Source organism: Scophthalmus maximus, chromosome 3 (genome assembly GCF_022379125.1).
Source record: "Scophthalmus maximus strain ysfricsl-2021 chromosome 3, ASM2237912v1, whole genome shotgun sequence".
NCBI classification, from domain to species: Eukaryota; Metazoa; Chordata; class Actinopteri; order Pleuronectiformes; family Scophthalmidae; genus Scophthalmus; species Scophthalmus maximus.
In genome coordinates, this window is record NC_061517.1 from 14,772,484 (window position 1) to 14,799,827 (window position 27,344).

The 27,344-nt window shown below is 44.9% G+C and overlaps 1 protein-coding gene across 2 annotated transcripts in view; it reads right to left on the reverse strand.

Annotated features, from left to right (window-relative positions):
• Window positions 1-26,518, reverse strand: part of LOC118317418 (contactin-3-like) — a 33,656-nt gene extending 7,138 nt beyond the window's left edge. Inside the window, exons 1-19 of one of the 2 annotated variants that reach the window (XM_047331285.1) lie at window positions 26,099-26,518; window positions 23,329-23,466; window positions 22,495-22,630; window positions 18,390-18,565; window positions 16,185-16,280; window positions 15,805-16,008; window positions 14,825-14,927; window positions 14,315-14,499; window positions 13,014-13,150; window positions 11,851-11,980; window positions 11,172-11,322; window positions 10,761-10,888; window positions 9,270-9,439; window positions 7,743-7,860; window positions 3,928-4,086; window positions 2,890-3,039; window positions 2,679-2,749; window positions 1,792-2,026; window positions 1,200-1,309 (exon numbers count right to left, since the gene is read on the reverse strand). In XM_047331285.1, the coding sequence (XP_047187241.1) occupies window positions 1,200-1,309; window positions 1,792-2,026; window positions 2,679-2,749; window positions 2,890-3,039; window positions 3,928-4,086; window positions 7,743-7,860; window positions 9,270-9,439; window positions 10,761-10,888; window positions 11,172-11,322; window positions 11,851-11,980; window positions 13,014-13,150; window positions 14,315-14,499; window positions 14,825-14,927; window positions 15,805-16,008; window positions 16,185-16,280; window positions 18,390-18,565; window positions 22,495-22,630; window positions 23,329-23,383 (2,514 nt within the window). In that variant the 5' untranslated portion in view covers window positions 23,384-23,466; window positions 26,099-26,518. Of the gene's footprint in view, window positions 1-1,199; window positions 1,310-1,791; window positions 2,027-2,678; window positions 2,750-2,889; window positions 3,040-3,927; window positions 4,087-7,742; window positions 7,861-9,269; window positions 9,440-10,760; window positions 10,889-11,171; window positions 11,323-11,850; window positions 11,981-13,013; window positions 13,151-14,314; window positions 14,500-14,824; window positions 14,928-15,804; window positions 16,009-16,184; window positions 16,281-18,389; window positions 18,566-22,494; window positions 22,631-23,328; window positions 23,539-26,098 lie in introns of both variants that reach the window. The other variant, XM_035646079.2, reaches the window with a different exon arrangement.
• Between the last annotated feature and the right edge of the window lie 826 nt (window positions 26,519-27,344).

The window sequence follows — 27,344 nt, forward strand, 5'->3', positions numbered from 1 at the left end:
GTTCGACATGAAGGATTCCTTTCTAGTAATCTACAGATTTTTTTTGGATTAATCAATAAATCAATAAATCATTTAATCATTAAATCGACAAACATAATCTTTCCAGACGCCATGATGATGTCATTGTCCTATCAACAGACACAGTCCTTAATGTGTTTCAAGGATATGAAACAGAAAAGCATGAAATGCTCACATGTGAGGAGCTAGAAGAACATTTGCATTTTCACTTGATGACTGAAACAATTTATCAAACATTTTTTTTTTTGCTTGACTAATAGATTTACTGTGTAATCATTTCAGCACTACAATACATCATTTTATGTGGGGTCTATGTGAGTGGGGTCCAAAAAGTCTCCCACTCAATTACATGGGAAAGTGGTCTCAGACTTTGGACCCCACCGGCATCTATTTTACAATCTGACTAATTGGAATATGCATTTAAATAGTAATATTACTGATTAGGTTCTTACTACTTACTCTGCTTTTTTTGTGTCATCATTATTCAGTGTTTGCTGATGTTGATATTACAGAGGTAGCTCCGATATGAAATGGCACAAAAGCTTTCATTTCCCTGATGGAAATATTGTGACATCTTTGAATTTACTGAGCAGAAGAAGAAGAAAAACAACATCATACATTAAAAGCCCTTTGATCACCTTGATTATTCAGTCAGGAGCGAACAGACGAAGCAATCAGGGTGTCCCAGTTTTTGAAGGTAAGAGAGAATGCAATCTCCCTGCAAATGTAATAGTTTAATATTCATATTTTATTTAGAGAACCTCGGCGAGACTAAGCATCCATTTCCCTGGGGCTGCTGTGTTATCGATAGTACCAGTTTTTGGTTTTGTATTATGCACTTCTTGCTGCTCTGACATGAAGTCTGGAATAGCGATGCGGCGCAGTCTATCATGAAGCTTTTGTATCATGATATTGCATAACTGACAGCAACATGAAAAGCAACGTGGACGGGCAATTGCCTTTGTTCTCTTGAAAACGCCCCTGACGTGTTTTCTGTCGTGCTGGTACAAAGAGCGGTATAATTTTGGCTATAACAGTCGCCCAGCTGAAACGGTTATTTCCATGGCGACGCATGTATAGTTCGGAAGTGATTGGGTTCGAGGTACAACGGGGGTGATGACAAGCGTTTTAACTGTGCCGGGTGTGATTTCTATTTCCATTTAAAAGAGTGTTTCTTTTACCTCGTAGCCCAGAACCCTTTCAGGGGTGAAGGAGAGCGCCTGCCAATTCACCTCAATCTCAGAGGCTGAGACACTTCTGGCCCAAACTCCTGCTGGCATCCCACTTGGCTCTGAAAAGAGACCACAGGAGACTGAGCACCGCCGCCTCCCTCCAACAGCACAGAGACAAGCAGAACAAATCTCTTCAATTTTTACATTTATAACATTCTTGTTCATCTCTACTCGGGTGAATCATTACACGCAGGTGCGGCTGGTGAACAGACCAACACCCCCACTACAGACTGACCCTCTCCCAGCACGATGAGAGGAGGTACCATTGATATAAATGCCAAATGATTCTTTCACTTTGGCACAGCCATTCACAAGAGTGGTGTTATTTAGGGGCGACCTGGTCGATCCTTACATAAATGTGTTTTAGTTTTCTACCCGGTTTTACTTGTGAAAGATCTCTACAGATTCGTTTTCCTGCAAGTTTCTTCATTTATCAAATGCCTCCAGGCCAGCAGATGCAATAAAGCCACTTTCATGATCTTTGTCCTTTTAAAAGAAAGGAAAAAGCTTGGCAGCTTTGCAAAAACATTTCTTCCCTTACCTATCTCTGCGGAGTAGATGGTGACCACGGGGCTGAAGGGACCCTGCCCTTTGCTGTTGTAAGTGCCAACCTTGACATGAAATGGGGAGAAGGGCGTGATGCTGTCGTTGCGGTACACATAGCGTGACGCCCCGGGGGCAGAGGTGGCCACGTGAGTCCAGGTAACTTCTCCGAATGCGCGGAAAGCAATGATGTAGCCAAAGCTCTCACCATTCTGCAGTTCTTCGGGGACAGGCTGAGAGTGAAACACAAAACTATAGTGATATTAAAACATATACAAACCACTCACGTTGCCCCCGCTGCTGGGCTGACACCATCGCCACCCGCTCTCATGATGCCAAAAGAAGCGCATGACCCACAAATTGCTTTTGTGACCCACCTGACAAAGTGAAATGAGCAGTAAAATGACATTTGAAAAAAAGAATAAATCTAAGCTCATTACAGAGCACCCGTGCAGCTTCAAAAATGAAACGTCCTTTTTTTTTCAGCATTTAATGAAATGAGAATAATTCAAATAAGGAGATAGCTTTGGCCCCATAATGATTTCTTCAATATCTACATTCTTCTCCCGCTAACCGACCGACTTACTTGGCTGCTAGATTTGAACATTTTGAACGGTTTGGCTGAACAGTAACTCATCACAGACCCGAGCCTTACAGCTGTCAGATTCAGTGTTACGAGTGGGCGCTCTCCCCGGGAGCCACCCCTCGCGCCTGAATGTTCCAGAAATGTTCTTGCTGGTATGAACAGGTCTCACTCAGACGATCTCCTGCTGTGTGTATTGCATTTCATATCTGAGAACAGCTATGGTGAGAAATATCACCTCTGTAACTGTGTAACTGCAGCCACTTTGAATACCAGACTGGTACATAAGACTGTTGACTTACCTCCCATGTGATGACCAGTTCAGATCTGCTTCCGCCGCCTCCTCCCACGTCACCCGGCGCTGCATCAGGAACTACACAACACAGACCTTGTTCACACCTTTGCATGAGAATCAATTAAGGCCTCATAAAATGGTACAAAAATACCCAAAATTACGGCTTGAGAGTTTGATATTTCTTATATGATCCATAAGAACGAGGGCATTTATTGTACCTGCGTCCTCTGTCCGGGTCTTGACGGACACGGGGCTGGGCTCTCCTACTCCAACACTGTTCCTGGCCAAAACTCGAAACTCATACTCCACCCAGGCGTTGAGGTCCACCACAGTGGCTGTCAGCATGTTCCCATCGAGATCCTCAGGGACTAGGAGAGAAAAAAAGAAAGAAGGTATACACGTGAGCCCCAACCGTACCCTTGTCATGTAAAAGCGCTATCTGTCGAGTTCACGCAGGAGGGAGCCAGCCTGCCGAGGAGGGTAAAAGACTTAAAGGATGTCTTAATGGGCCACCGACATGGGTGGGATTTCTCGTTAAAGGTCAGTGTTTTTGTGTGAGAGGGAGAGCCAGTGACAGCGTGGCAAGGATCCGAAACACCAAGTTAAAGGTCTTTTATGTTGTGTAAAAAATGTAATGTACGTCTCATATGAAACTGTGGCGAGACAAATATAGTATATATATATATATATATATATATATATATATAGTAGCCTATGTCCGTAGGGTATGCATCGCCCCTCTATCATTTTCATTATCTTTGGGTTCATCATTACAACCAATTTATTTCTCATTAAACATAGTAATTTGATCCCCGGTTAATATAATTCTGATTTGTAGCAGCTTTAATTTGGCGTGACTTTTACCTTTCTTCTTCTCTTGCTTGTTTAATATGGATCGCAGCTACTGTGTGTTACATGAGTATTCATCTCATATATAAGAAGTACAATGTCGGCTGTATGAATTTTGATCCTATTTCTAATGCCTTTTTGACATTTAACGATAGAGAGCAGATACGAACAAAATGCCTTTTTGGTTAACTCTGTCATTTACAGTGCCTAACGTAACAAAATCGAATAAAAAACACACTGGTCCAAAAAATTGTGCAACATATATATTCACATTCTACGATCTACTTGCTTAAGGGTTGTGAGAAATAGAAATATTTCCCTGTGGGGCTCCATGAATTATCGGGATAACATCACACATGTGCTTTGAGATAAAGAAAAAACTAAATTCATCTTCAAGTTCCGCCTACCCGTGTTAACCCTCTGCCAGCCCACGGTGAAAGGAGTCCGGGTCTGTATGAGGTAATTGGTGATGGGGCTGCCGTTGTCTCTGCCCGAGCTCCAGGTCAGCTGAGCCGTGCTGTCTGTCACCTCCTCCACCGTCACGGAGTCGGGTGGGCTGGGGGGGCCTGGGCCCAATCACAGGAACAAACACCGTGAGGTTCAGGGCGGCGAGATTACAGGTAGTTGATGTAAATGTTTATACTTGCACATAGAGTAGAAGCCATTAAAGAAAAACACATTTCGCCCACACTTTGCTCCTACAGACTGATTTGTTTAGTTTAAAAGCTTTGAGTTTGAGGTGAAATAATGCCCTTCACAAGGAATAAAAAGTTAATTGAAGATTTATCCTCCAACATTCACCCTTGGTACTTGTAATCCTCCCCTTTCAGGGGTCCTCCCAATAAGTGATCGATGAAACTGTAGACGTAAGTAGATGCAGGGAGTCAAATTAAAAGGTAAAAGATGAAAAAAGACCTCACAAGCACGAAGAAGACCTGGGTTTTATCATTAATTTTCATAATCCCGCCAATTAAGTGGCGTTATGGTTTACTTTAGCCTCATCTACTGTTTCCTGTTCTAATGAACGTGTCAGCTCGTCAGAAATAATAGACCGCTGGAGAGCTGCGAGACAGGCCGCAGAATAATAACGGCGGCTGCCCTGCTCAAACTCACCGCCTCTGTGAGTGCGTTTCTAATCTGAAGGAAGGAAGACTATCCTAATCATCAAAATAAACAATTGATGCATTTGGATATTATACATTTGATTTTGTTTTGAAGCTTCATGCAGTATGTGTAGTTCAAATGCAATTATACATGTTTAACCAAAAGCTCTCAGCAATGCCTGCTGAATAAGTGGCTGCAGAACTACATTTTGTTTTGTTTTTGTTGACAGAAGTCTTGAACGTGCTGGCCCTTATACATTTGGCCTTAAAGCCCTGGCTTTAGAGATATTGATCTTCGAGAAACTCATTAGCAGCTCTTGATAAAAAAACAAACTTTAATACACTGGCCTCATTAATACATAAGTAATCATGGAGCACACAATCAAGGATCAATTTCTCATCCCCTTAATTATATTTCATAGGCTGAGGCAAAAGGGTGCTGTCAGTGTCTTGAGGGTGTTCAAATAATCAGTTATTAATATGGACAGACTGTCTGGGCTTTTATGTGAACCTGGCACGGAGCAAATTAATATCTGGCTGTATTATGAATACTTACAATATTAATGCTATTTTGATCTGAACTGAATCCTGGCCTAATTTGTAAAAATGTGCTGCCCCACATGTCACAAGTTAATCTAAGTAATCACATGTTATTAAAAGTGATGAAATAATAATGTAAAAAAAAAATATAGCATGGTTTTGGCAGTTGTGAGATCTATTTCTTCCAGGATGATGATGATGCATCTGTCAAACAAACACAAGTGCTCGCCAAGTGGTTTGAATGCTAATGACCATGACGTTATCAGCGTAACGTGACCTTCTCCACAACCACCAGAGCCCGGCGGAGCGCTTGTGAGACATCGTGGAGTCGCATCCAAAACATTTTACAACATCAGCTGCCTTTGTAAAAAGATATCAACGACAACCAAAACCCAGAATGATCACACAAGAGTGTTTGTGTCAGGGAAGATAATTGTTGACCGTCATTGCTGTGAGAGGAAAGGGAGTAAAACGGGACCGGAAATGGCACCGTGCACAATTACTGAGCCACTATCACTGGTTCATTTTGACATGATTGCAATAATGTGTCTATTGCCAACAACAACAACAACAATGGTTATTTATTGCGACTGTGATCTTGAATGTCCGCACACTGCGTGGACACGGTTCCGCCGATCACACTCACTCCAGCTTAAGGCCTAATTACTATCAGAGTGAAATGAGTCCTGCATTATTCACGTTGTCGTCTTAACATTAAAATTTCACACGTAAATGCAGCCACTGGAGATAAGAGGAGATATGATGAGACAGGATATTCCTTTATTCGTCCCACGGGGAAACACTTTGGAATGAGGCTAGACTCTGTTTAAATGTTCTCTCACCTACATGCCGCTGTATATATTTGTCTGCGATTCAAAGCTGTCAATCTCGGGGGTTTCTCCACCTCAAAAAGAAATGGGATCGGATGGACATTTTGTTTCGGTTGCACGGCACAGTTTATCTGGCATTCGGATAAAAACAGCATGTTCTGTCAGTCAGCCAACCAGGGACAGAGGCACTGTGTCACCGTGTCACCGTCGGCACTGGAAAGAAACTAAGTGCAATTTTTCAAGGGCTGTGTCCTAATTTACTTGAGTATTTCCATTTTTATTCAACCAGAGGAACAGGGTACTTCATGAGCACAACCAAAATTCTACCAGGTAAGAGACAGGACCAAGGGAGCTTTCACGTTGGGTGATTGACATACTGCGCGTGGTTATTAAGGTGCTGAACATCGTTTGAAAGTGTCAACCTGCCCTTCACGGGTCATGCTGTAGGTATAAAGGCAATGGGGGGTTTCCAAACAGGATAATGACCCGGCTGCTAATCGACCTGTGGCCACAGTCTGTTGGTTGCAGGTCTGCGTTTGTGATCAGGCTAAGGCGTTCTTTACCCTGCGTGACAGTTTTCTTTTTTTTCTGTCCAGCTTCATGCTTTGCCGGCACACACTCAACTCAAAGCCATTCGATCGACGCAATGAGACACCCGTGACAGCTGCCGTGAGCAGGAAGTGTAAATAATGCACAATCTGAGTCACCGGCCAGCTTCTCTCCCGTCAATATCCGGACAATCCATTTCCAGGGGCCTTGATATTGCTTCTGCTCGAGAACCGGCGTTATTTCCACTTAGTCATCAGCCGTTTGGAAAGGAGTGCTTATTAATGCCATTTGCCTAGGAGATCTTCAACATGCCAAAAACCAATCACTGGAAAGTATCCATATAGACAAAGATATGGATCCAACCTTTTCAAATCCTGACACCAAAATCATCCCTCACCTCATCTGACATTTCACACATGTGGTGTCAATTTGCTGGGCTATTTGGTGTATTGATCAAAGCCAGAAACAGCCCACCTCTCACTCTGCGCACGCACGCACGCACGCACACACACGAACCCGCCACTCCCTGAACCATATTGCAAAAGTTGTTCTATTTTGTCCGGCCCGATGTAGCTCTCGAGAGCAGTCCAAACTGCTTGAGTGGGCGCAGACAGGCATCTAGACATTGATCTGTCAAGTTAATTGCAGCATCCTTGAAAATTGTACATTAAAAAGAGAGAGAGAGAGAGAAAAAAAAAACACATTCTTACACACTCATAACTCATACTCCTCAAATTTCACACATTCTTCTCAAGTTCCTCACCTGCACAAGCATCCCTCAACGCAATATAAAAGACACGCAGGCCTCCTCTATTTGATGTAATCGAGGAACTACTACTAGATATGAGCAAGACATTAAAAGCGGCGGGTTCTGGTGATATCCAGAGTGATTTTCATGAGGGCATGGGCATTGTGACTGGAACAAAACCCATTTGAGTTTAAAAGTGAACATTATACGCCCTGAAAATCAACACTCTTTTTATTCTCAGTAAAGCATATGCACATAACGTCAGCAAATATATCACTGACACAGCTTTGTTTTGGTAATTCTTTTTGGCAAAACCCTTTTGTTTTTGTCGCTACATCTATCGAGTCTGGATTTTTTATTTCTCCCATTTTAAAAGAGGAACCCGATCAACAATACCGTCTTAGAACCCCGTTGTAATCAGTGACTGCAGAGCAGTGGGGAGGTTTTCTTACCTTTCACAATCATTACAGCCACCGCTGACAGACTCTCCACGTCGGTGTCCACCACGCAGATGTATTTGCCGGCATGGTAAAGCTGAACGTTTCTGATCATCAGATCTCCTGCTGTTCTCTGCCAAGGAGGAAAAGAAAGCTTTATGTAGCATGAAAGATAGCAGACCTTGTGACAGCTTATTAAAGAATGTAGTGAAGCATACATAAGGTGCGGTAAATAGCGGGCGCCGTAAACGTTTGCAGATCCTGCAGTTACGACTCTGCAGAGCAACATGAGGCCTGTTTTTTTTAAAAAAAAAGATCTTTTACACCAAAAATATTTCACACACACACACACACACACACACACACACACACACACACACACACACACACACACACACACACCTTGAACCTTCTTGCAGTCAGGGCCATAAAAGCAAATGAAATATAAACATTTGTGAATATGAAAGAATCTCTGACACAGCTGTGCAAAATGAAAGGGATCAAGGCTAGACGGAGTCATTGTGATTGACAATGTGGCCTCAGCTATTCCCCTATCCAGCTATCGGCATGACCTTCAAGACCTGTTGCGAGGAATTACGCAAATATGCCATCACTGACTTTCAGCATGCGGCCTTTGCTTGATTGGAGAGCGAAAAGGGGCCGATAGACTCTCCTCTGAGACGACACCCGTAAGCAGAAAATGGTAAATTAGTGGTGAAATTGTTCTCCTGGCATTGGCAGGGAAATGTGGCAGCAGAGCCAACATGGTTTAATTATGGAAATTAAATTCCTTGAAGCAGCAAAGTTAAGTTGATAATCTGTTTGGACTGGGCACATTCTAGCATTTCTGGGGAGGGAGTCTGTTTTCAGATAAGAACATTGTCAGTCAAACACACACACACACACACACACACACACAGAAAGAATGGTTAGTCCTGCAGGGTGTGAGGGTGTTCTGAAAGTGATTTGTCATTTGGGGCGCTGCCATTCCTTTTTAAAAAAGACACCTCTAATGATGTGTGATCCTTTTCTGTTAGGAGGTGCTGTGCGGCAGGCTATGTTTAAGTGGGATTTGAAAAGAATTCAAGACCAACCCGAGTATTAAAAATAGATCACTTCATAAGGCTGAGCTCCAGTGTACTCAGAAAGATGACAACCTGTCACAATGGCTGAGCAGCCGACATATTGCCTACATCACGATTTTTTTGGAGGGAGGGGATTTTGACACAGAGACAGCCATGCTTTCATTCACAAAAGCACAATTTGGATGCTTAGAAGGACTGAATGATCTCACAGAACCTCTTTCCAAAGATTGCCCACAGCTTACTATGCCTCCGAGGGGAATTTTAGAAACAGGAAAAGAAAGGTATCACACCAACTTCAGTGAAAACTAGCCAAGAATGAATCTCTCCATGAATACCACGATGTCAAATCACAAGCTGTCCCTTCAAACTGTTGGCTGCAATGAAATGAAGGAAGACGGGAGAAGGTGCCAACTGCCCATTCACACGCTCCGAGAGAGTATGACGCGGGGTCACTCACCCCACCCACGAGCTCAAAGTGTCCGTCTCCCTTGGCGATGAGCTGTCCGTTGAAGGCCCAGGAGAAAGAGACGTCAAGGACGGGGTCGCTGGAGACCTGACACGGTAACACGATGCTCTCGCCCACAATGATCTCCATGTCCACTGGCCCCTGGACGATTCTGGTTGGATCTGCCCCAGAGAGAGAGAGAGAGAGAGACAGAGGGAGAGGGAGAGAAGAAATAAAAAAGCACAACGTGAGAGGGAGTCATCTCTGACGAGGCCCTTCGCTGATTTTCAGACACAGAAAGCACACGAGCGATCCGACACTTGCTGGAACACGAGAACATGTTCTGGAATACACTAAACGCAACGGAGGCAGTGTTATCTAGTGGGTATAAAGGAAGGTCTCATGGAAGTCTTAGTGGAATAATGTGATAACATGCAGCCCGCCACCACTAAAGTGGCCTAATACTCCAGGCTGACACAGCAAGAATAATCTTCTGAAATCCTGATAGCAATTATAATACACTGCGGATCTGATAAAACTTCATGTAATGGGCTCCTCTGTGCACCCGGAACAAGAATGAGGGGCACTGCTTCAAAGTGCGCGATAGCACTCATTTGACTAAGTCTGCAATGCTCCAAAACGCGAGATAATGAATCTGCTGGAATCAAACGAAGACGGCACAAATCCAGGGGAAGAGGATTTGCACTCTCTCATCCCACCTTCCATTGACTGTCGAGGAATAAAACGTAGCACGTAGAAATTCTCCCTAAAGTTCTTGAGCAAGTAATAATCAGTGTCTGGGTCGTGTTCTTTGTGCCGCCTGTTGCACAGCGACCTTGAAAAATCCTCCAACAATTGAAGGGGGGGAAAAAAAAAAAGGAAAAACGGCCCCGGCAGACATAGCGGCGAACAACAGAATTTGATAAAACCAATACGAATCCCGGAGAACCCTCAACTATCACTGGAAACACGCACTCGATACAATAACGGCGTCTGTCACAGCTCTCCACTCGTGCTTTCATTGCTTCCACTCAGAGCACTTTTATTTGTTGCAGTAAATTGGTTGTTCCAACTGCTTTGAGGAAAACAATGATCGAGTATTTCCTCAAACACCTTCCGGGTGCATTATTGCAGCCGCAGCAAAAATGCAGCCAGACAAAACAAGTCAATACGAAACTAAACCTTTTTTGTTTTGTTGTCACGCTTTTGCAGTAGAGCTTTGGTAACCAGCGCACACAATCTAAAAAGAAAACATTTAAGGCAGTTCTTTAATTATGCTAAGACTTTATGTTCGGCCCCTCAAGGAAAGAGGCGTCCCGGAGTTTTGTGGCACTCCTCAGAGTGAAGCCGAGAGTTTGTTTGTTTCCTACCCACCAGTCATTGACTCAGGTCCACGCAGTGCAGCAGCCCTCTCTCTCTCCGGTGTTAATCCAGAACGAGCCATACGTTCACCTCACTACGTGGCACGCACAAGCGCTCTGCTATTTAACCAGTGGAGCTTACCGGTAACAAGGAGCCTCCCCGTCGTGCTCGACATGCCAAATCTATTCCGAGCGAAGCACGTATAGCTGCCCGCATCGGACTTGCTCACGTTGGCAAGCCTCAGCGTTCCATCTGGGGAAAGTGTGATCCTAGGGGGAGCGAAAAGAGGCAAAACGGAGCAGTTCAGGGTCCGACTTCTGAAAACGAGGAACCATTGTTATCATTGGCTAAACTCTGGCTCTGAATGTCTGCGCGTCAATGTCCTGCATGATCGTAGAAATGTGAATATTATCATTTAGACCACTTGAGCTGTTGGAATAGAAAAAAGCACCTGCTGAGATATCCTCAAAAAGCACTGCTTCTCTGTGTGCGTACATTAACGTCAGTGTATCGAACCACATGCAGCTGCTTTCTGGTCCAGTCATCACACACCTGTCACCGGTGTGGATAGGCAGGTTTCCTTTCTTCCACAAAATGCTGGCGATGGGATAGGCCTGGGGTTTACACTCCAAAGTCACCGTGGTTCCTGCCTTGGCTTTGAGCAGCGCTCGGAGGACGTTCCCTGTGAAGTCTGGCGGAGAGGCTGACGGGGAAAAATAACAGTCAACTGACTCTAGCGCAGCGATGCAGCAACTCTCACAAGGCAGGCTCGGGCCTGAACTGGGAGGATCGTCGAATGGTTGAGCACATGAGACAGACGTTTGAAACATTTTGTTAATTGGAATTTGAATGAATATAAAATTGAAACACTAGTGAGAAATCCTATTCAATTTTCAATTCAATTTTTAAGCTTCCCATTTTCTATGCAAGAACTAGATTTATGAACAGCATAAATATTCTATTATCGTATTAAATTGGTTTGACGGTAAAAGATCACAAAATTCTGTGTCTGTCACTCCATCCTCACCGTGACATCAAAACAAATCACAAAACCACAAAAGGGAAAAAAATATATATTTTTGAAAAAATGTGTTTGACCCCACAAAATGATTCTCACTGACCCCGTTATCCGCTAATCCAGACAACCTTTAAGAATGACAGAAAGATGACCTTTAAGGTTCTTTGGCAACGGTGACTTGAGGACTTAAGGGAGAGATAAATGCCATCCTACCTAAAACCATCAGTTCAGCAGCGAAATAAATGACACCGTGTTTATTCTCGGCCACACACTGGTACATGCCGGCGTCGGACAGCGTCAGCACCGACACCGACAGGACTCCGTCCTCCACACGGATCCTCTCCTGAGTAGAAAAGAAGGGTGAGGCGAAAGCAATTATTGGCCGAGACTTAAAGGTAGCTTTTGCTTTACTCAGCGCTGCTTTGGCAAAGCTCAATGAGCATTCGATTGAGTCAGAGGCCTTGTCAATAGGTGTAGATCACAATCGGGATTATGTTGCAGAGAAGAAATCAGTTAGAGGACAAAAACACATTTTCCTTTTCCAAACATGGCCGCGCTTCGTCCTAAAGTGAGTGAGCGAGGTTTGAGTCCGTGCATCTAAATTAAGGATCCTGATCCGTTGTAGATGTCACACGCGAGGTTTTGGCCATAGAAACCTTACATACTTCCAAAAATCCATTTTAATTTTAGTCTACACATTCGCACAACAGCACCCATCCTTCCACATGCTGCATATATGATATTTTGTATTACTCTTGCAGTAGTGGAAATATTCAGAAAACCAAATTAAAGAATGACATTTAAAAATGTTTGGTTTTTTTAAACAATAGAATCAGAAAGGTTATATTGGCATTCAAAATCGAAAGGACCACATCTTGCTCCGATCATTATTAAACTGCCACCAAAAAAATAAAACAGTCAGACAAGCTCTGGACTATGGATCTCGAAACACACAGCACTATGTGGGGTTCTGGTGGTCTGCAGCGAGGTGTACGGCTATATACAGGGTATTTCACAGCAGATTAAGCCCATTGTCCCTTAAATCTGAAGGAGCTTAAATATGCACCATGAATAATGAAAAACAACCACTGACTCCATTCGGATGAAATGCCGCAATCTCCCGGGGACTACACTGATCCACTCCCTAAAACTGTGTAATCTGCCAAGGTAGAGCCGAGTAGGAGACAGTTACATCCGTGTCTCATCACCGGCACACCTCGGCAAAAGATGTTTACCCTCTCTCCTCTCATCACGCGATGAGCAGCGCGGTGGTTCTGACGCCAGCCTCTCTCAAATGAAAGGATGAGCTAAAGCCGAAGATTACGCCTTTAAAAACGAAACACTGGTGGGCGGCAGAAGACAGCCAGTCAGTTTACCTCGGAGAGAAGCTGTTGGCCGTTCTTCAGCCACGTGTAGGAGGGTTTGGGCTTGCCGTTGGCCCGACACTCCCAGTACAGTCTCTCCTCAATGGCCAGGGCCGTGTCCTTCATGGTCTGGATCCACTGGGGCTTGGCTGAAGACGCAGATATGAAAATATATAAACATAGACATATACTCCGCTCAAATATCTGACAGGGACCAGGAGGGCCGATTTCGAGGGAGCAGAATTATCTCATTAAATCTCGACAGCTCAAATGGAAGTGAAAATCATTAGGGGTCGTAAAGATGGGTTTGTCTTGAAAGAAGATAGAGCGAGAAGAGTGAACGCAGGGTGTCACTCAGTTTCATCACTTAAATGTGTCAGCACCCTGTGGCAACTCGAGATGAGAACTAAACAGCGCGGCACAAAGCAGGAAGCCTTTCGCGGGCGGGCGAAGAGCAACCCGACATCCCCGCGCACCCCCAACCTGTCACCTTGATTCTGTGTATAATAAACATAACCCCTGTCGATTTCCCACCCGGGGCCCAGACTTCCTGCTACTTGCCTCTCAAATATTGACAGCTTTTCAGGAATATTTTTATGGCTAGAGAGTTGTGCTCATAATATGCACAGCTCACTTCGCAGGCACTGTTCATACCATCAGCCCCAATTTCACAAGTGTCGTTCAGCCTCTCTCGCAAATGCAGGTGGAAAAAAACAACAACAAGTCAGGAGCAAACTGTAATGACGGTTAAAACCAACACAGCTTATAAGACAGGAGGAAGGTAATGGTCAGTCTCCAGCTGTGGATATACTGTACAACAAGGCTATTGAAATTATATGAATTATCGTAATGTGGAATCACAATTCTCAACCTTACAACAATGAAACCAGTTGTCACATGAGATGGTTTCAGACTAAAATTTGGGGACGGACATTTTCCGGAGTTTCACATATGACAAAACGCAGCAGGAGATTGTCCGAGTCAAAGCAATAGGGAGATCTTCCTGCTGTATTCTCACATGGTCTCACTCTGGTATTTTTCACAAAAAATCTCCTGGGGGGATGGTCAGGAGAAGTTCTGGAAAATGTCCTTTGCAACATTTGTGGATATTTGTGTTCTCACATACGGCCCCTCGGGAAAATTTCAGAAAATAAATGTCCCGACTGCACGAGCGCGTCTGAAAGCAGCTGCACTGGGAAGAGCAGCAGCAATTAAATCCAGAGCAGGAACTTTTGTCTGACGCAAGTATGTTCATTTTACCATCAGTAACTGTTCGGTGTTGCCTCACGAGAACCAGACAAAAGCTGCAGTACCGTAGAAAGCCAGGCGGCCAGTGGCTGTGTTCTTCCCCATCTTGTTCTCAGCCAAGCACTCGTACCCTCCCGCATCGTCCTGCTGGAAGCTGGGGATCTCCAGCACGGCGTTGGAGTACTTCATTTTGACCTTGCTGGGGAAAGGTACGCCGTTAGCCCTCTTCCAGGTGATCTCCGGCACGGGGCTGCGAGAGACGGGGGAAGTAAGATTCTGATCCAAGTTCCTTTGAACTTTCCAAGACTGTCGCGGAGGTGGCAGGTGTCTGTGATAATCCTGCCGTAATAAGTCTTTGATAGAGCGTCAAGCCGACTCCCCGTATTTTTTTGGCAGATGAATGAAGCCAATCCAACAACAAAAAACACGGCTTCCTGACTTATCATTGCTTGATGCCACACTCTAAGAAATACAATTGCCAAAGTAACTGTACTATATAGAAATCCAGAGGTGCCCCGTCTGGAATGAAAATCAGCAGAAAGATTGAAATCATGCTTCGAGAAAATCCAGCTTACTTCCCAAGGGCGAAACACTCCAGCGTAACTGTTGATCCTTTCGCGGCGGGTACATTGTCGGGGAAATGAACTTCTATTTTGGGCTCGTATTCACCCATCACTCCTATGTGGAGTAAGCACAAGAACTTGTTCAGCCTTCCATTATGCATGACTTACAAGCAGTATGGTTTGCATTATGGACCAAAACAGAAACACCGTCCAACTAACAGAGGAGAAATAAAAGACACACGAGCAAACGTTCTCCCGCGAGTAAACTCAATGTTGTACCTCACTTAAGTGTGCAGCCACCAGAAGGTGGTGAGGAACCAGCCAGGAATGATTTTAAATCTCTTCCTGGTGGAATAGACCGAAGTGCATGTGGAATCCTGTCCCGTTCAGCTAGTCTGGCTTTCTATCTATTATTTCAAAGCTTGAGTGGGCAGTTCCCAACCTCTGGTGTTTTATTGTTTATATCAGTATTCGGGGAAGACGGGCGAGAGCAGGATCAGACAGTGATGCAATGGGATTTAAATTTATGCAGCTACATGTACAGTACACTGAGTGGAAACTAACTGGTTGAGCCACCAGAACACTCAATGTAATGGTCCAATGATGTATGGCTTATGTTTAATTCATTGCAAAGGCAATCTTTATTCAATCTTTCTATGAAAGCATAACAGAGAATAGAACAACGGGCCGCTCAGAACCGGCCTGAGAATTCATGTGAAAGCACAGGGGGAGGCTTTTAAAGGGAATGGGAATTGTAAGAAAGCTAAGTCAGCAGAGAGGAGATTTGGGGGCGCTTTGTTTGGTGGCCTACATTGAGGCGCAACTATTTACTTACAGGCATTAGCACTCGGTGACTCAACTACAGCGAAGCACGACAGGACAAAGAGCAGTGTGACGATTAAAGCCGCCTTATAAAAAAAAAAAAGGAAAGACCCTCAACATATTACTGCAAGGCCCACTTGTCACATCATAGCACCGAAGCGGCGTCTTACCATCCGTCCGGAGGATCAGGGACGTAGGCGAGCTGTGAACTTTGCCCTTTGTGACGCTGTTCATCACCACGCAAGTGTAGTTGCCAACATCAGAGGGCTCCACCTTGGAAATGTAAAGGTTTCCCGTCTGCTGGGACACGAAACGGCGATTGTCTTGCTGAACAAAGTATGGGTACTCATTGAAGACCCACGCATAGGTGAGGTCTGTAAAAGAAAACAGGGACACATAGAAGCTGCTGTGGATGCAACAAGATAGTAAAACGCGATTGAGAAAACGACACGTGATTATCAATGGGGGCACGATTATGCTTCCATCTTGTAAAAACACATCACTAGAAAACAGCGGCGTCGGCGGTTGAGACGGAGGCCGGAGAGTTTACCTCCTGAGGATGTAGGCGTCCCGCAAAGTAGCACCACTCCTTGTCCCTCTCGGACTGACACCGCGCTTCTGGTATGGACTTTGAAATGATCTAAGTCTGAGGGGGGAGAGAAAAAAAGAAAAGAAAAAAGAGACTGAAAAGAGAGAGATCCCCGCTGGATTTCACATATCAGAGTGGAGCAGGGCTGAGCAAAAAGCTTTCAGCGAGACACTGGCACGAGCCTATAAGGTAACTGTCATGAGAATTACACGTCTACCAGGCCCGAGAGGGAGGAAGAGCGAGACAGGGTGAGACAAAAGGGGGCTTGTTGTGAGTGCTTTCATAAAGTATTTGACCAAAATACAGCACAGAAACTTTCACCCAGGACGTAAATGAGACACTGCATCTAAATTTCATGACATGGGAAGTAGGCTGATAAGAAAAGGTTTTTTGACTATAGGGCTGTGCGTTATGACAATATTTATTGTGTGATATCAGAAAAAAATGTACATCGTTTCACAGAAGTCTCGACAGTTCATCTGGTTGCGTCACAATAAATCACAATTTTTTCATAATTTGCTCAGCTGGAAATTTTGCATGAAGGCAACACAAACAAACATGGAGCAGGGAGTGAACGTGACACAGGAGTAATTGCCAACAGCAGTAGAACTCGTAGATTAAAGAGAGGCCCCAAAATCTGTTGCATGAACGTGGTATGAAAAGTCAGACGCAGACCTGCAAAACTGCCCGACAAGAGACACAAACACTAGTTACTTTTTTCTCCCACCACACAGTATGCAGAAACCTTTTGAAAGAGACTTTTCCCTGCGACACACCATATGGCGAAAGAAAACACAGAGATGGAAGAAGATGACGGCCGCCATTGCAACTCACATCTGCGAAGACGTGGCCCAAGTTTACGCTGCCGAGAAAAAGTAGGATGTGACAAGTCACAGTATGCAGCATTATCTGAATATGAACTGCTCTCGACAGAGATATGAGGTTTTTGGTCATTTCACGCAGTCCTGCTGTGACCTAGGTCTCTATGACAGCTGAGAAACCACAATAGCATGTCGTGATGGCTGAGGCTTGCATCCCAAACCTGAGTCACAACGCACACACACACAGTATTTAGTGTACAAAAAGAGAAAGACCGCCTGTCAGTCTCAACTGGCTCCTATCTTAAGCTATTGTGGACTTGAAAAGTGGCCTTCAGTTATCATGACACAATAACATCACATCTAGTGCATGTCTAAGTATGTATAATGAATGTGCTGTACATTTTTCCCACTTAGCCCTGGTGGTTATCTCCCAGTTCCTCTGCATGATTCGCAGACTTTCGCTGCAATCATTTTCCAATCTGGGCTCTTTTCATTTGAAGATGGAAAAAGCTGAAACTCTTCCCAGCGAGGTGTGAAAATTACCCAGTGTACGAAGACATTTTATCTGCACAGACTCAGTATTGTTTCGTGCTGGGGTTTTTTTTTCCTTTCTTTCTTTCCTTTAAAAATCATTAGTCAAGATTTTTGGAGCACCACTAATCTCAGCAGTGCATCTCTGAAAAGCTTGTCTGTCAAAACCAAAAACTATCTGCATGGCCAGACAGCGCCTTCAAGTGAAGGTGTGAAAAGATGTTTAGTTGTTGTGTGCATGAAAAGAGGCCTGGATAGCAGGCACCCAGTCCTGTATTCATTTGTGATGCTCGCCGGTATCAGCACCAACAATTTCTGATATGACAGATATTTATACAGACTTAACTTACTGTTGTAATATAAAGCAATGCACTGCAGCTTTTATTCGTTTATATTACTCTTATTTCCTTCTTTTTTATTTATTACAGCGCTGGCATATTATGCGCCAGTCAAACTAAATGTTTCAGTCCTTGTGAGTTGTCCCAACACAACTCACACCGCTTGGCAGACTACTTCACCCCAGAGTACATCCAGTGAGGCGCCACCGAGTGAGGCAGTCATCCTTCGTTCGCATGTATGACCATAGGAACAGAACAATCGTCAAACTGCTCCCATGTCATTTTAACATTTAATGTGGTTTCACACCAACGTTGCGGCACTCTGATGAATATTGCAAAATGTCACCCGGTCGGTTTTGGTGTGTGTCCGCATTATTTGCTAAGTGCACTTACACTTCCATGACATTTCTTAGGGAAAAAAAGACAGACGGGGGGGGGGAAAAAAAAAAAAGGGACAAACTCTGACTGTAACTTACAGGCAAACTGTAGACGTGCTCTCCTGCTGAGGACAGCTCCTACAGTGTTGTAGGCCATGCACTGGTACATCCCTACATCCTGGTGGCGGTCCAGGCTGCTTATAATGAGGTTGCCCCCAGACAGACGCCGTCGGCGATCCTGGCCCAGATTTATGAGGGTGCCATTCAATGACCATCTGTGGGCGGAACAGACACCATTAGTCCCTGGTAACAAAAAAAAAACCCCACACACACACACACGCCGTCCAGTTCTGTCTTCCAGCCACGGTGGTCTGACAGGAGGCGAGAGGGTAGAGAACACAGCTGACTGTAGTATGTCAATCGAAGTAAGAAACGTAAGCTGTTTTCAGACATGAATTTTGGAAAATGTCCGGAATATTGTGTCTTCCGGAGTTTGCCCGTTCACATGCGGCGAAAGCAGCGAGAGATTTTCCGAGTTGTAGTGGCAGAATGTGTCCTGAGTGTAAGCATTGTGAACAATATCTTGGTGGTGCTAGACATAATCCTGTTCGTGACGCCAATTATGTAAGGGATTTCAGGTTTCAGGAGGTTTGCAGAAAGACAAGTGGAAGCAGCCGACGAGCAGTTTCAGCGGGAGACGTTTATTTCGAGATGTGGTTCATAGCACAAGACAAAGACGATTCAAAGTGCATATGGTTGCACAGTTCTTTTGTACTCGCTATCTACGAAACAGGCAGCGTGGGATGTCACGTTTGGTTGTCCACACGAACACACGTGCGTCATCATACTAGATATCTTGACATGACATTGGTCATCTATGTCCTTACATTCGATAGCTTCCACAAGATACTGGTCACAGCAAGGACACGTCGGCGTCCTCATTATGACGTTAAGCACCACCAAGATATTGTTCACAATGCTTACACTCAGGACACATTCTGCCACTACAGAGTCAGATGCGTTCACACCAACAGAAACATTTCCGCGGCGTCTGGGTAGAGTCCGCAGGAGGCAGGACATAACGATAATCCGGCTGCGGACCAACGCGCCCACTCGCTCGCTGTGAACATTCCCTAGATTTATCCCCTGCTGTATTCTCACATGGGCTCCCTCGGACATTTTCCAGAAATTTCACAAGGGGGCTGGCAGAGAAAGTTCTGTTAAATGTCCGGAACAACACTTGCAGACATTTCTGTCCTCAGAAAACAGCCCCGCTGAAATATGTATGGATTTCCATGCAGCTGTACACAATACATTTGTGCTGGAGTTCGCAGGATGGCGGGGTGCAGCGTGAAACAGCTCAAAATGTATAGTATCTTCCTGACGTGCAACTTTCCTAACAAGCACAGCTATGAACAAAAGTATTTAGTATATTAAGGTCATATTGGGTAACTTGGAAAATACCCTGGTAAATGCGTGTTTAATATCTGCTCAAAATAAACATACTGATTATTTGAATGGCCTCTGTAGTCACATTTTTGTTTTCTTTACAGTCCTTAATTCTTCTACACAGGCATATCTATAAACTGCAGGTTATATGTAATCTTATGCAATATTTTTCGTCTTATCGTGCTCTGCTTGTTTCTTAATTGCTGCATTTTTTTTTGTAATCCATAATGCAGTAACGTCCAAAAAATCTTAGTCATTTGTTTAAGTTACACGCTATATATAACCCTTAAAATGTAAATATCTCCTTCACATTGTATTTCCTGTTTTTATTATATTTTCCTTTATTTATATCACTATTTGCTGCTGCAGCTTTTCTGTTTTCCCTGCAGGGATCATTAAATTTTAATCTTAGAGTATCAAACACAAAGCCTGTCCTCCGCTATTTAAGGTAAACCGAAGATGAAGGTTTCCGGAGCCATCCTAGATATCATCATCAGTCTAACCATAATCACCTCCTCTCTGTCACATTATATCTACCTAATGTGACATTATTCTACATTTGACTTCTCATTATGGCAATAAATTAGCTCTTGGCAAGAGGTAACAGTGGGCTGATGTAACAAAGGATGCCTTTTACACTCCTTTTCACCTCCCATTACATCCTTACCTCACTTATGAGGCATAGGATTAAAGGAAAAAAAGCCATTGCAGAGCAGGTTCAGACCGTGCTATCAAATAAACGGAGAGCCTCAAAGAACTCTTTAAAACATGAGGTTAAATTACTGATTAAAACAAGTCCCATTATTCGGAGAGAAAAGACTTTCATTCTCAGCCACCAAGACACTTTCTCTTCTTAAATACTATCCTGAACTGGAGCAGTGATGGGTTCAAGGACGCGGCACTTTTCAATACTCTTCCATCGCTGAAAAATAACATTTTCTGTCCTTCAGCCACACTATTCTATTCTGCTTTCGTTTAAATGAAATGAAAGACGTGGAGTCCATAATGGACCAACCTTCCAACGGCTTTCAAGTCTAACCTTCAAAGTCATTTTCTTACAGAACACATCCAAGCCATTGAATGTTGATAAGTGCCAGCTGACATTCTGTAGACACCTGTGCTGTGTCACTGTATGTATCGAGATCAATCCCACTACTTCTTAAGGCAGTAATGTCTTTCAGATGAATTACTAGAGGGCTGGATGTGCGATACACGCGGCTGTGTGTTTAGGTGTCTGTTTTCGACCTGCATGCGTTCCGCTCTTCATACGCGAGTCCCATTTTCACCTCTTTCCGACCGGCTCTGAAGTGCCTCTGCCGCCCAGTGGTGCCCTGGACACTGGGCAGGTGATTGAATAGCAGCTCCCAAACTGAATCACTCCACTCATTTTTGTGAACACATGTTGTCTAACCATCTGACCACGGACAAACTCGGCAATTCCCGGTGATCCGGCGGCCCCAGGCTTCAAATCGCGGGTCAAGTAAAGGTTAGACAAGTCACCGTCTGTTGCGAACTGTGTTTCAAAAAAGCTCACGCTGCTTGGCTTTTTTGGCTCACTGCGAGGAGGATGCGTTTCCATACGAGATGTGGTTTCTCCCATGACTTATTTCACTGCTACAGTGTGTGTGCACCGAAAGTCCCTCACATCTCTGTGAGTGACAGCTGAGGAGAGGAAAAGGGAGAAAAAGAGAAGAAGGGGGCGGGAGCAGTGGGAGCCCATTTACACTTCAAGCGAGGAGCCGGAGAGGTGCGGAGGGCTTGCCGAGCCCAGCACAGCCAGTTTGACAAGACACCACGTTAAACATGCTCATTTCACCTTTAATCAGTACATGGAAATACCTGGTCTTAAGGCAGGCAATGTGAAGAGCCCGAAATAATGAGTGTCCGTACTCCCACCCGCTATCACTCAGCTCATCTGTGCTTTCTGTGCTTCAGTAATTCCACTGTTGAACGCCAAAGACACTTGTAATCAACGCATACTGGTGCCAACTGGTGTCTAGCAACCTGCACTGGTCTCATGGCATCTTTATGAGAGGAGGCAAATCATTAGGATGCTGCACGTGTGTCACTAAGATACGATCTGACGAGACAAGGGGCAGATTGGCGCATTGTATTTCAGTCTAATTTTTTCTAGCCTAAAATGAATAAGACAGAAAGCAATTTCACAATTGGAAAAAAAATTATACACACAGTACACACACACACACACATTTATACAGTATATATATATCTTGGAATTGACAAAACCTTATTTGCACTACTGTAAATGATTTAAAATGTACTTAACATGATTCAGAGGCTGAAAGGATAATATCAAGGACATGTCCATGTCCCCTCGCTCTCCATATATGCATGTATAAACGTGTGTGAGTGTTATTAAAGGATATACACATTTAAAGAAAGATTATGTCAGCCGATTTTAATGTTCCAGTGCATCTACAAGTGAGGTTTCCTGCACACGGAGCTCTTACAGTGTGACATTAACCGGCTCTGAAAATGCTTTCCGTGATGAAGGTGAGGAGAAAAATAGGACAAAGGTGCCAGTGAGCTGCTAATTGGCTGAGTCTCTCTACATTCATTCATTCATTGAAAAAAAAAAGAAAAAGAAAGAAATTGTTGGTGTTTCATATGGTACTTTCATGATCCAGTTCTCGCACGGATTCAGGGATTCTTCATTTGTAAATCAGATCTTCACTTGTTTTACTCAAATTTGGATGTTTAGTTGTCAGTTAGGTTAATGTTAACGTGCTCTTACCTGTACTGAGGAGGTGGCGTTCCCTTAGCGTCACAGGTCAGAGTGGCCTCCTCCTCTATGGAGTCGACAGGAATGAACAGGTCCCCTGGCTCCATCCTCCATCTTGGACCATGATACGATCCACTGTCTAGACAATCTGTCAGATGAAACAGTGACAGTCTGAGCACAAAAGAAAGGACGAGAGAGAAGGGGGCAGTTTTGACAGATTCCCTGGACGTTACTAAACACGGGAAGTTTGTTTTTCGTACTATCTTGAAGGATGCCGCAAAGTCGAGATTTATCCAAACAATTAAACATAATAAAATCAACAGTTGAGCCGGATGCCATTCCTGTCACAATGCAGAAATTTATTCCAGTAAAAATGAAAAAACAATTATATTTTCTTCTGACACAAGAATTTTTCTTGGAGATTATTCTTCATCTATATGCAAACATGTGTTTTATTGGTAAACTGTTGCACATTATATGTAAAGTAATGTTTATTTTGTTTTAAATTTAGAGTAGTAGTCCTCTTGGTCTCTGTTCTCTGTGAACATAAATTACATGATGAAGTAACAGACACTGATATGGTTGGTGTTGCTTAAATTTTGGACTAATTGCTGGGGGAGAGAGTCCAACAGACAAGGAAACAATGAAAGCGGTGTGGAGGAGAAGAAGATTGAGAGCATTGTGTACGTGTTGTGAGCGGAAGTCAATGCTGAGGATTGTTCCTTTAAACCGGGGCCACCCTATCATCACTGACACCGACAGGATTTTCTGCTCTTCAGCCGCCATCCCGCAACTGTAAATGTCCAAACATGAAAGAATCATTACTCGTATAAAAAGGTGGTTTACCTGCCAGACAGTCAATGATTGATAACAGTAGAAACTGTTTCCATAGCAACGTCATCTTTGGCAGCCACGGGCAAATGAGACTTTCATCCAATAAGCTTTGAAATGGCACTCTTGTTGTCCGAGGGAGGGGAGCTTGACCTGTTGGATCGAGATGGTGTTTTTGGTGAAAGCCCGAACTCAGGCAAACCCCAACACGTTCAATCGTCCGCCCTTAAAACAAGGAGGAAATGTACATTTCAATTGGGGATATAACACTATGTGATTACGATAGAAATGAGCGTGGAGTTTGGTGCAGCGCGTGTCCCGTGTCTTCTGTCCATCCTCATCAGCGACGATCCAGTGTCACTTTGTGCCCTGTGGCGCGGCCCACTTGCACCCAGAGATGTCTGAGGGTGATACCGGAGGCATATGGGAAGGAGCCCACGCCAATCTATTAGGGGAGCGACCAACGCCTTAGCTCATCCTTCACTTGGACGGATTCACTCTCCGGCTGCCTGAGGAGACTTGGACCTGGGAATTGGGTGCCATCCAATCAATTCGGTTCACCCACAGCAGCATGTGTCTCCCCACATGCTGGGGTGAATCAAGACAGCCTGATGAGGACGCCATCCCACCCAGGTCCATAATCAAGGGCAAGTGTCTGTCTGCTTGTAGCACGTCGCAAATTGAGATGCACCCGAGACTGAGCGAGTAATGATGTAATTATGAAATGTCATACACACACACAATGGCTGACTGGCAATAACGCAGCAGTCAAGTGAGCAGTCGCACACACACACACACACACACATATGGACGTACAGAGTACATGCAGATGTGTATATCAGCATATCACCTGCATGAAGACGAAGGCGAACGAACAAGCTGCACTGCACACACAGGGACGCGTAAAAAACACAGGTTTCTTCAAGCGGTGTTGAAGATACCTTCAGGGCAGAGGTAGATAATAGCACCAATATGCTCGATGTCACCCCCCCCCCCCCCCCCCCCCCCCACACACACACACACACACACACCTACACACCAAAGTCCCTTTCTCCCTGTGTCTCCACACACTTGCACCGACTTTCCATTTAGAAGACATAAGCCGTGATGTGTGGCTCATTTGTGGCCTAATCCCGGGGCGAGCCGGCATCACAGCGCTACTTATGGAGGGTCTAATTGTTTGTCAGCTGCCTGGATGTCACATCAGACACGTGGGGTCTCAGCCTGGATTTTCTTCCCTACCTTTCATGTGTGCTCGCTCCTTTCTCTTCCCCCCAAAAGTCTGCAAAATTGGATTGGTACGCTTCCTCTCAAAAAGAGTGCTGCACGCCGTACCTCAGCGATAGGCGCACGGTGTGCAGAACCGCTGGCACCCCTAGGGCAGAGGATTGGTGTGTGGAAGGTACGATGGGTATTTCAATACTGTCGACTTTGCATGTTATGGTTTGCATTTGTAATGGGCATTCGTCGCGGGCGGCACTGTGTAACAACTGATGCCTAGGGTTCATTTTTTTTTTGCAGATCTAATAACAACATACAGAATTCCGTCAGTGAATTTCATTTACACAGAGCCGACTGCTAAGTGATTCACATGCACATATACCGTAGAAGACACAGGTGCGTGCGCGCAAACACACAGATATACTGTACAAGCACAAGTACGTAGGCACCCACCACCCACACACACGCGCACACACACTCTCAGCTTGCACTCTCAGATAATGCTGCTAACGATGACGGTGACGCGAGGTGGTGAGAAAGCTGAACAGGGTGAATCACTCTCAATCAAGGAGGGGCTACCAGTTCCTGTACAAACACACCACCGGGTTAATTGACGGCAAATTTTTTAAAAGTATTATCATGATATCTGCCGCCTCCATCACACACTCACTCTGCCTGCATCCAAGTGGGGCAGGGCTGTTTGCTACAGGAGAGTGGGAGTGTACTTATACTTTACAGGTCTGAGCTGCATTTATCACATAGATTCCAGCTGACATGGTGGAACACCAGTGGGGCAATTACCTGGTGAACGGCGAGGGGAGGAGAAAAGCGTGTGTGTGTGTGTGTGTGTGTGTGTCTGCCTGTATGTTATACTGGAACACAGCAGGTGTTGAAAAAATCTCACAAATCTGTGCGAGAGAGAGAGAGAATGTTTCTTATGAGATATAAAGCCAAATCCTTCTCATGGTATTCTCTCTCCCCCCCCTTACATTTATCTTTAAACCTTTGGAAGAAGCTCCTTAGAAGGAGTTAAATATATTAAAAGGCTTTTTTATTTAGAAAGGCCAGTGTCTATACATACAAGTCCACCCAAAAATGTGCTGCCGTGATTTGTGCCTGCCTACAAGCTGCACACCAGGTGAGGTGAAGTCGAGAGCCGTATCGCACACACCAGCACGCCACAAGAAAAGCAACGGCTAAGCAAGTGCCTGTTTATGAATGCATGCCCCTCCAAAAAAAAAAATAAAATCACAGCAGTCCGCCTGAAGGAATCGGCTGCAGTCGGGCGAGCACGTCACGTTTGCTCCAGCACCGAAACAAACAATTATAATGATGGAGTGCATCGATGGGCCGATCCGAGGCACTGGGGCAAGACGGGCCGACGCGTAAAGCCCCGTTGGAGGGAATGAATATTAACGCGTATAGATATCACAGAGTAAATAATTCAGCTTTCTGTACTCGTGCACGTTCGCATGGGCGCGCGCACGGGCTATATATATCTATATATATATAGATACATATAGATACATATATCTATATGTATCTATATATATTTGCGTCTTACCTCTTCTTATCTTGAAATATCTTGAATTCAGCGCTCGCGGTGGACGGCGACACGCCGGTCGTCCGCAGGAGGCTCGAGAGGGGAATCTCGGTCACGATCGCAAGGTCGTTCACACAGGTGCAGTTGAGCCGGTGGTCAGTCCGCGAGGAGCCACACGCCATAACGCAGGAGGTGTAAACACACGCGTGTCACACCGCCGCTCTCCTCCTTCTCCTACACTCCCCACCAACGCACGCGCGCGCACGCACGCACGCGCGCACACACACGCACAACACCCACGTTGTGCACAATCACATCTGAATCGTCCCCGGTACGGAGACGCGTGTTTTACGCGCTGGAAAAATCCAAAACCAAACGCTGGTCTGGAGCTGGGCTCGACGAGATGGGAATCTTGCGGAGGGGATTTGTTATGCGCATCGAGTCGGCTTCTTCTTCTTCTCCCCCCCTCCCTCCCTCCCTCCTCCGCCCCCACCCCCTGCGAAGAGGAAGAAGGAGAGGGCTGTGGAGTCGGCGAGGAGGCGATAGGGCAGCGGCGCGGCGCGGCGCGGCGTTGGGAAGGCGCAGGGTGGATGGAAGGCGCGCACCTGGCGGAGAAGTGCGCCCTCTGCGCCGCGCCACAATAGTGCAACACGACTTTGAGCCATTTGTTTCTGCATTTCTGCGAGATTTAAAAAAAACAAACAAATCAGGCTGATTTCCAAAGGCTTCACACATTATCTTTGGTAAAGTTCCCGATGTGCCCCATGCAGACTATGATGAAAAGGCATGTTGAAAGGCCAGTGCATACAATCATTACACAGATGTTTAGCCCCAAATGTGTTGCTGTGATGTGTTTGCTTACAGCTGCACATTTCACCACCAGCTGGCAGAGGTTTAAAAGTACAACCTGGTGTGAGGTCGAATTGTCGAATTGCCTGAGGAAGTTTCCTGAATCTTGAGGTGACCCGGAAGTATTTGATCGGCAGCCATGATAAGAGCTGTTCGGATTCTCTAAATGCACTGGAAAGGAGCTTCAGTGCTTCCTTTCCTATCTCCTAGGGTACACCGGACCTTCCTGCGCGAAGGGAAAGGAGATATAGACGCCCCACAATTCATTGCGGCGGCGATATTTAACGTGACGCGCCATGCACCGACGTAAACGATTCAATCCCAAGTAGAAGTAGAAGAGTATGAACAGGACCCAGAAGAGGCGCACGTCATCATGTAAGTTACTGTTGCATATGAATCATTTACATCTTATGCCACG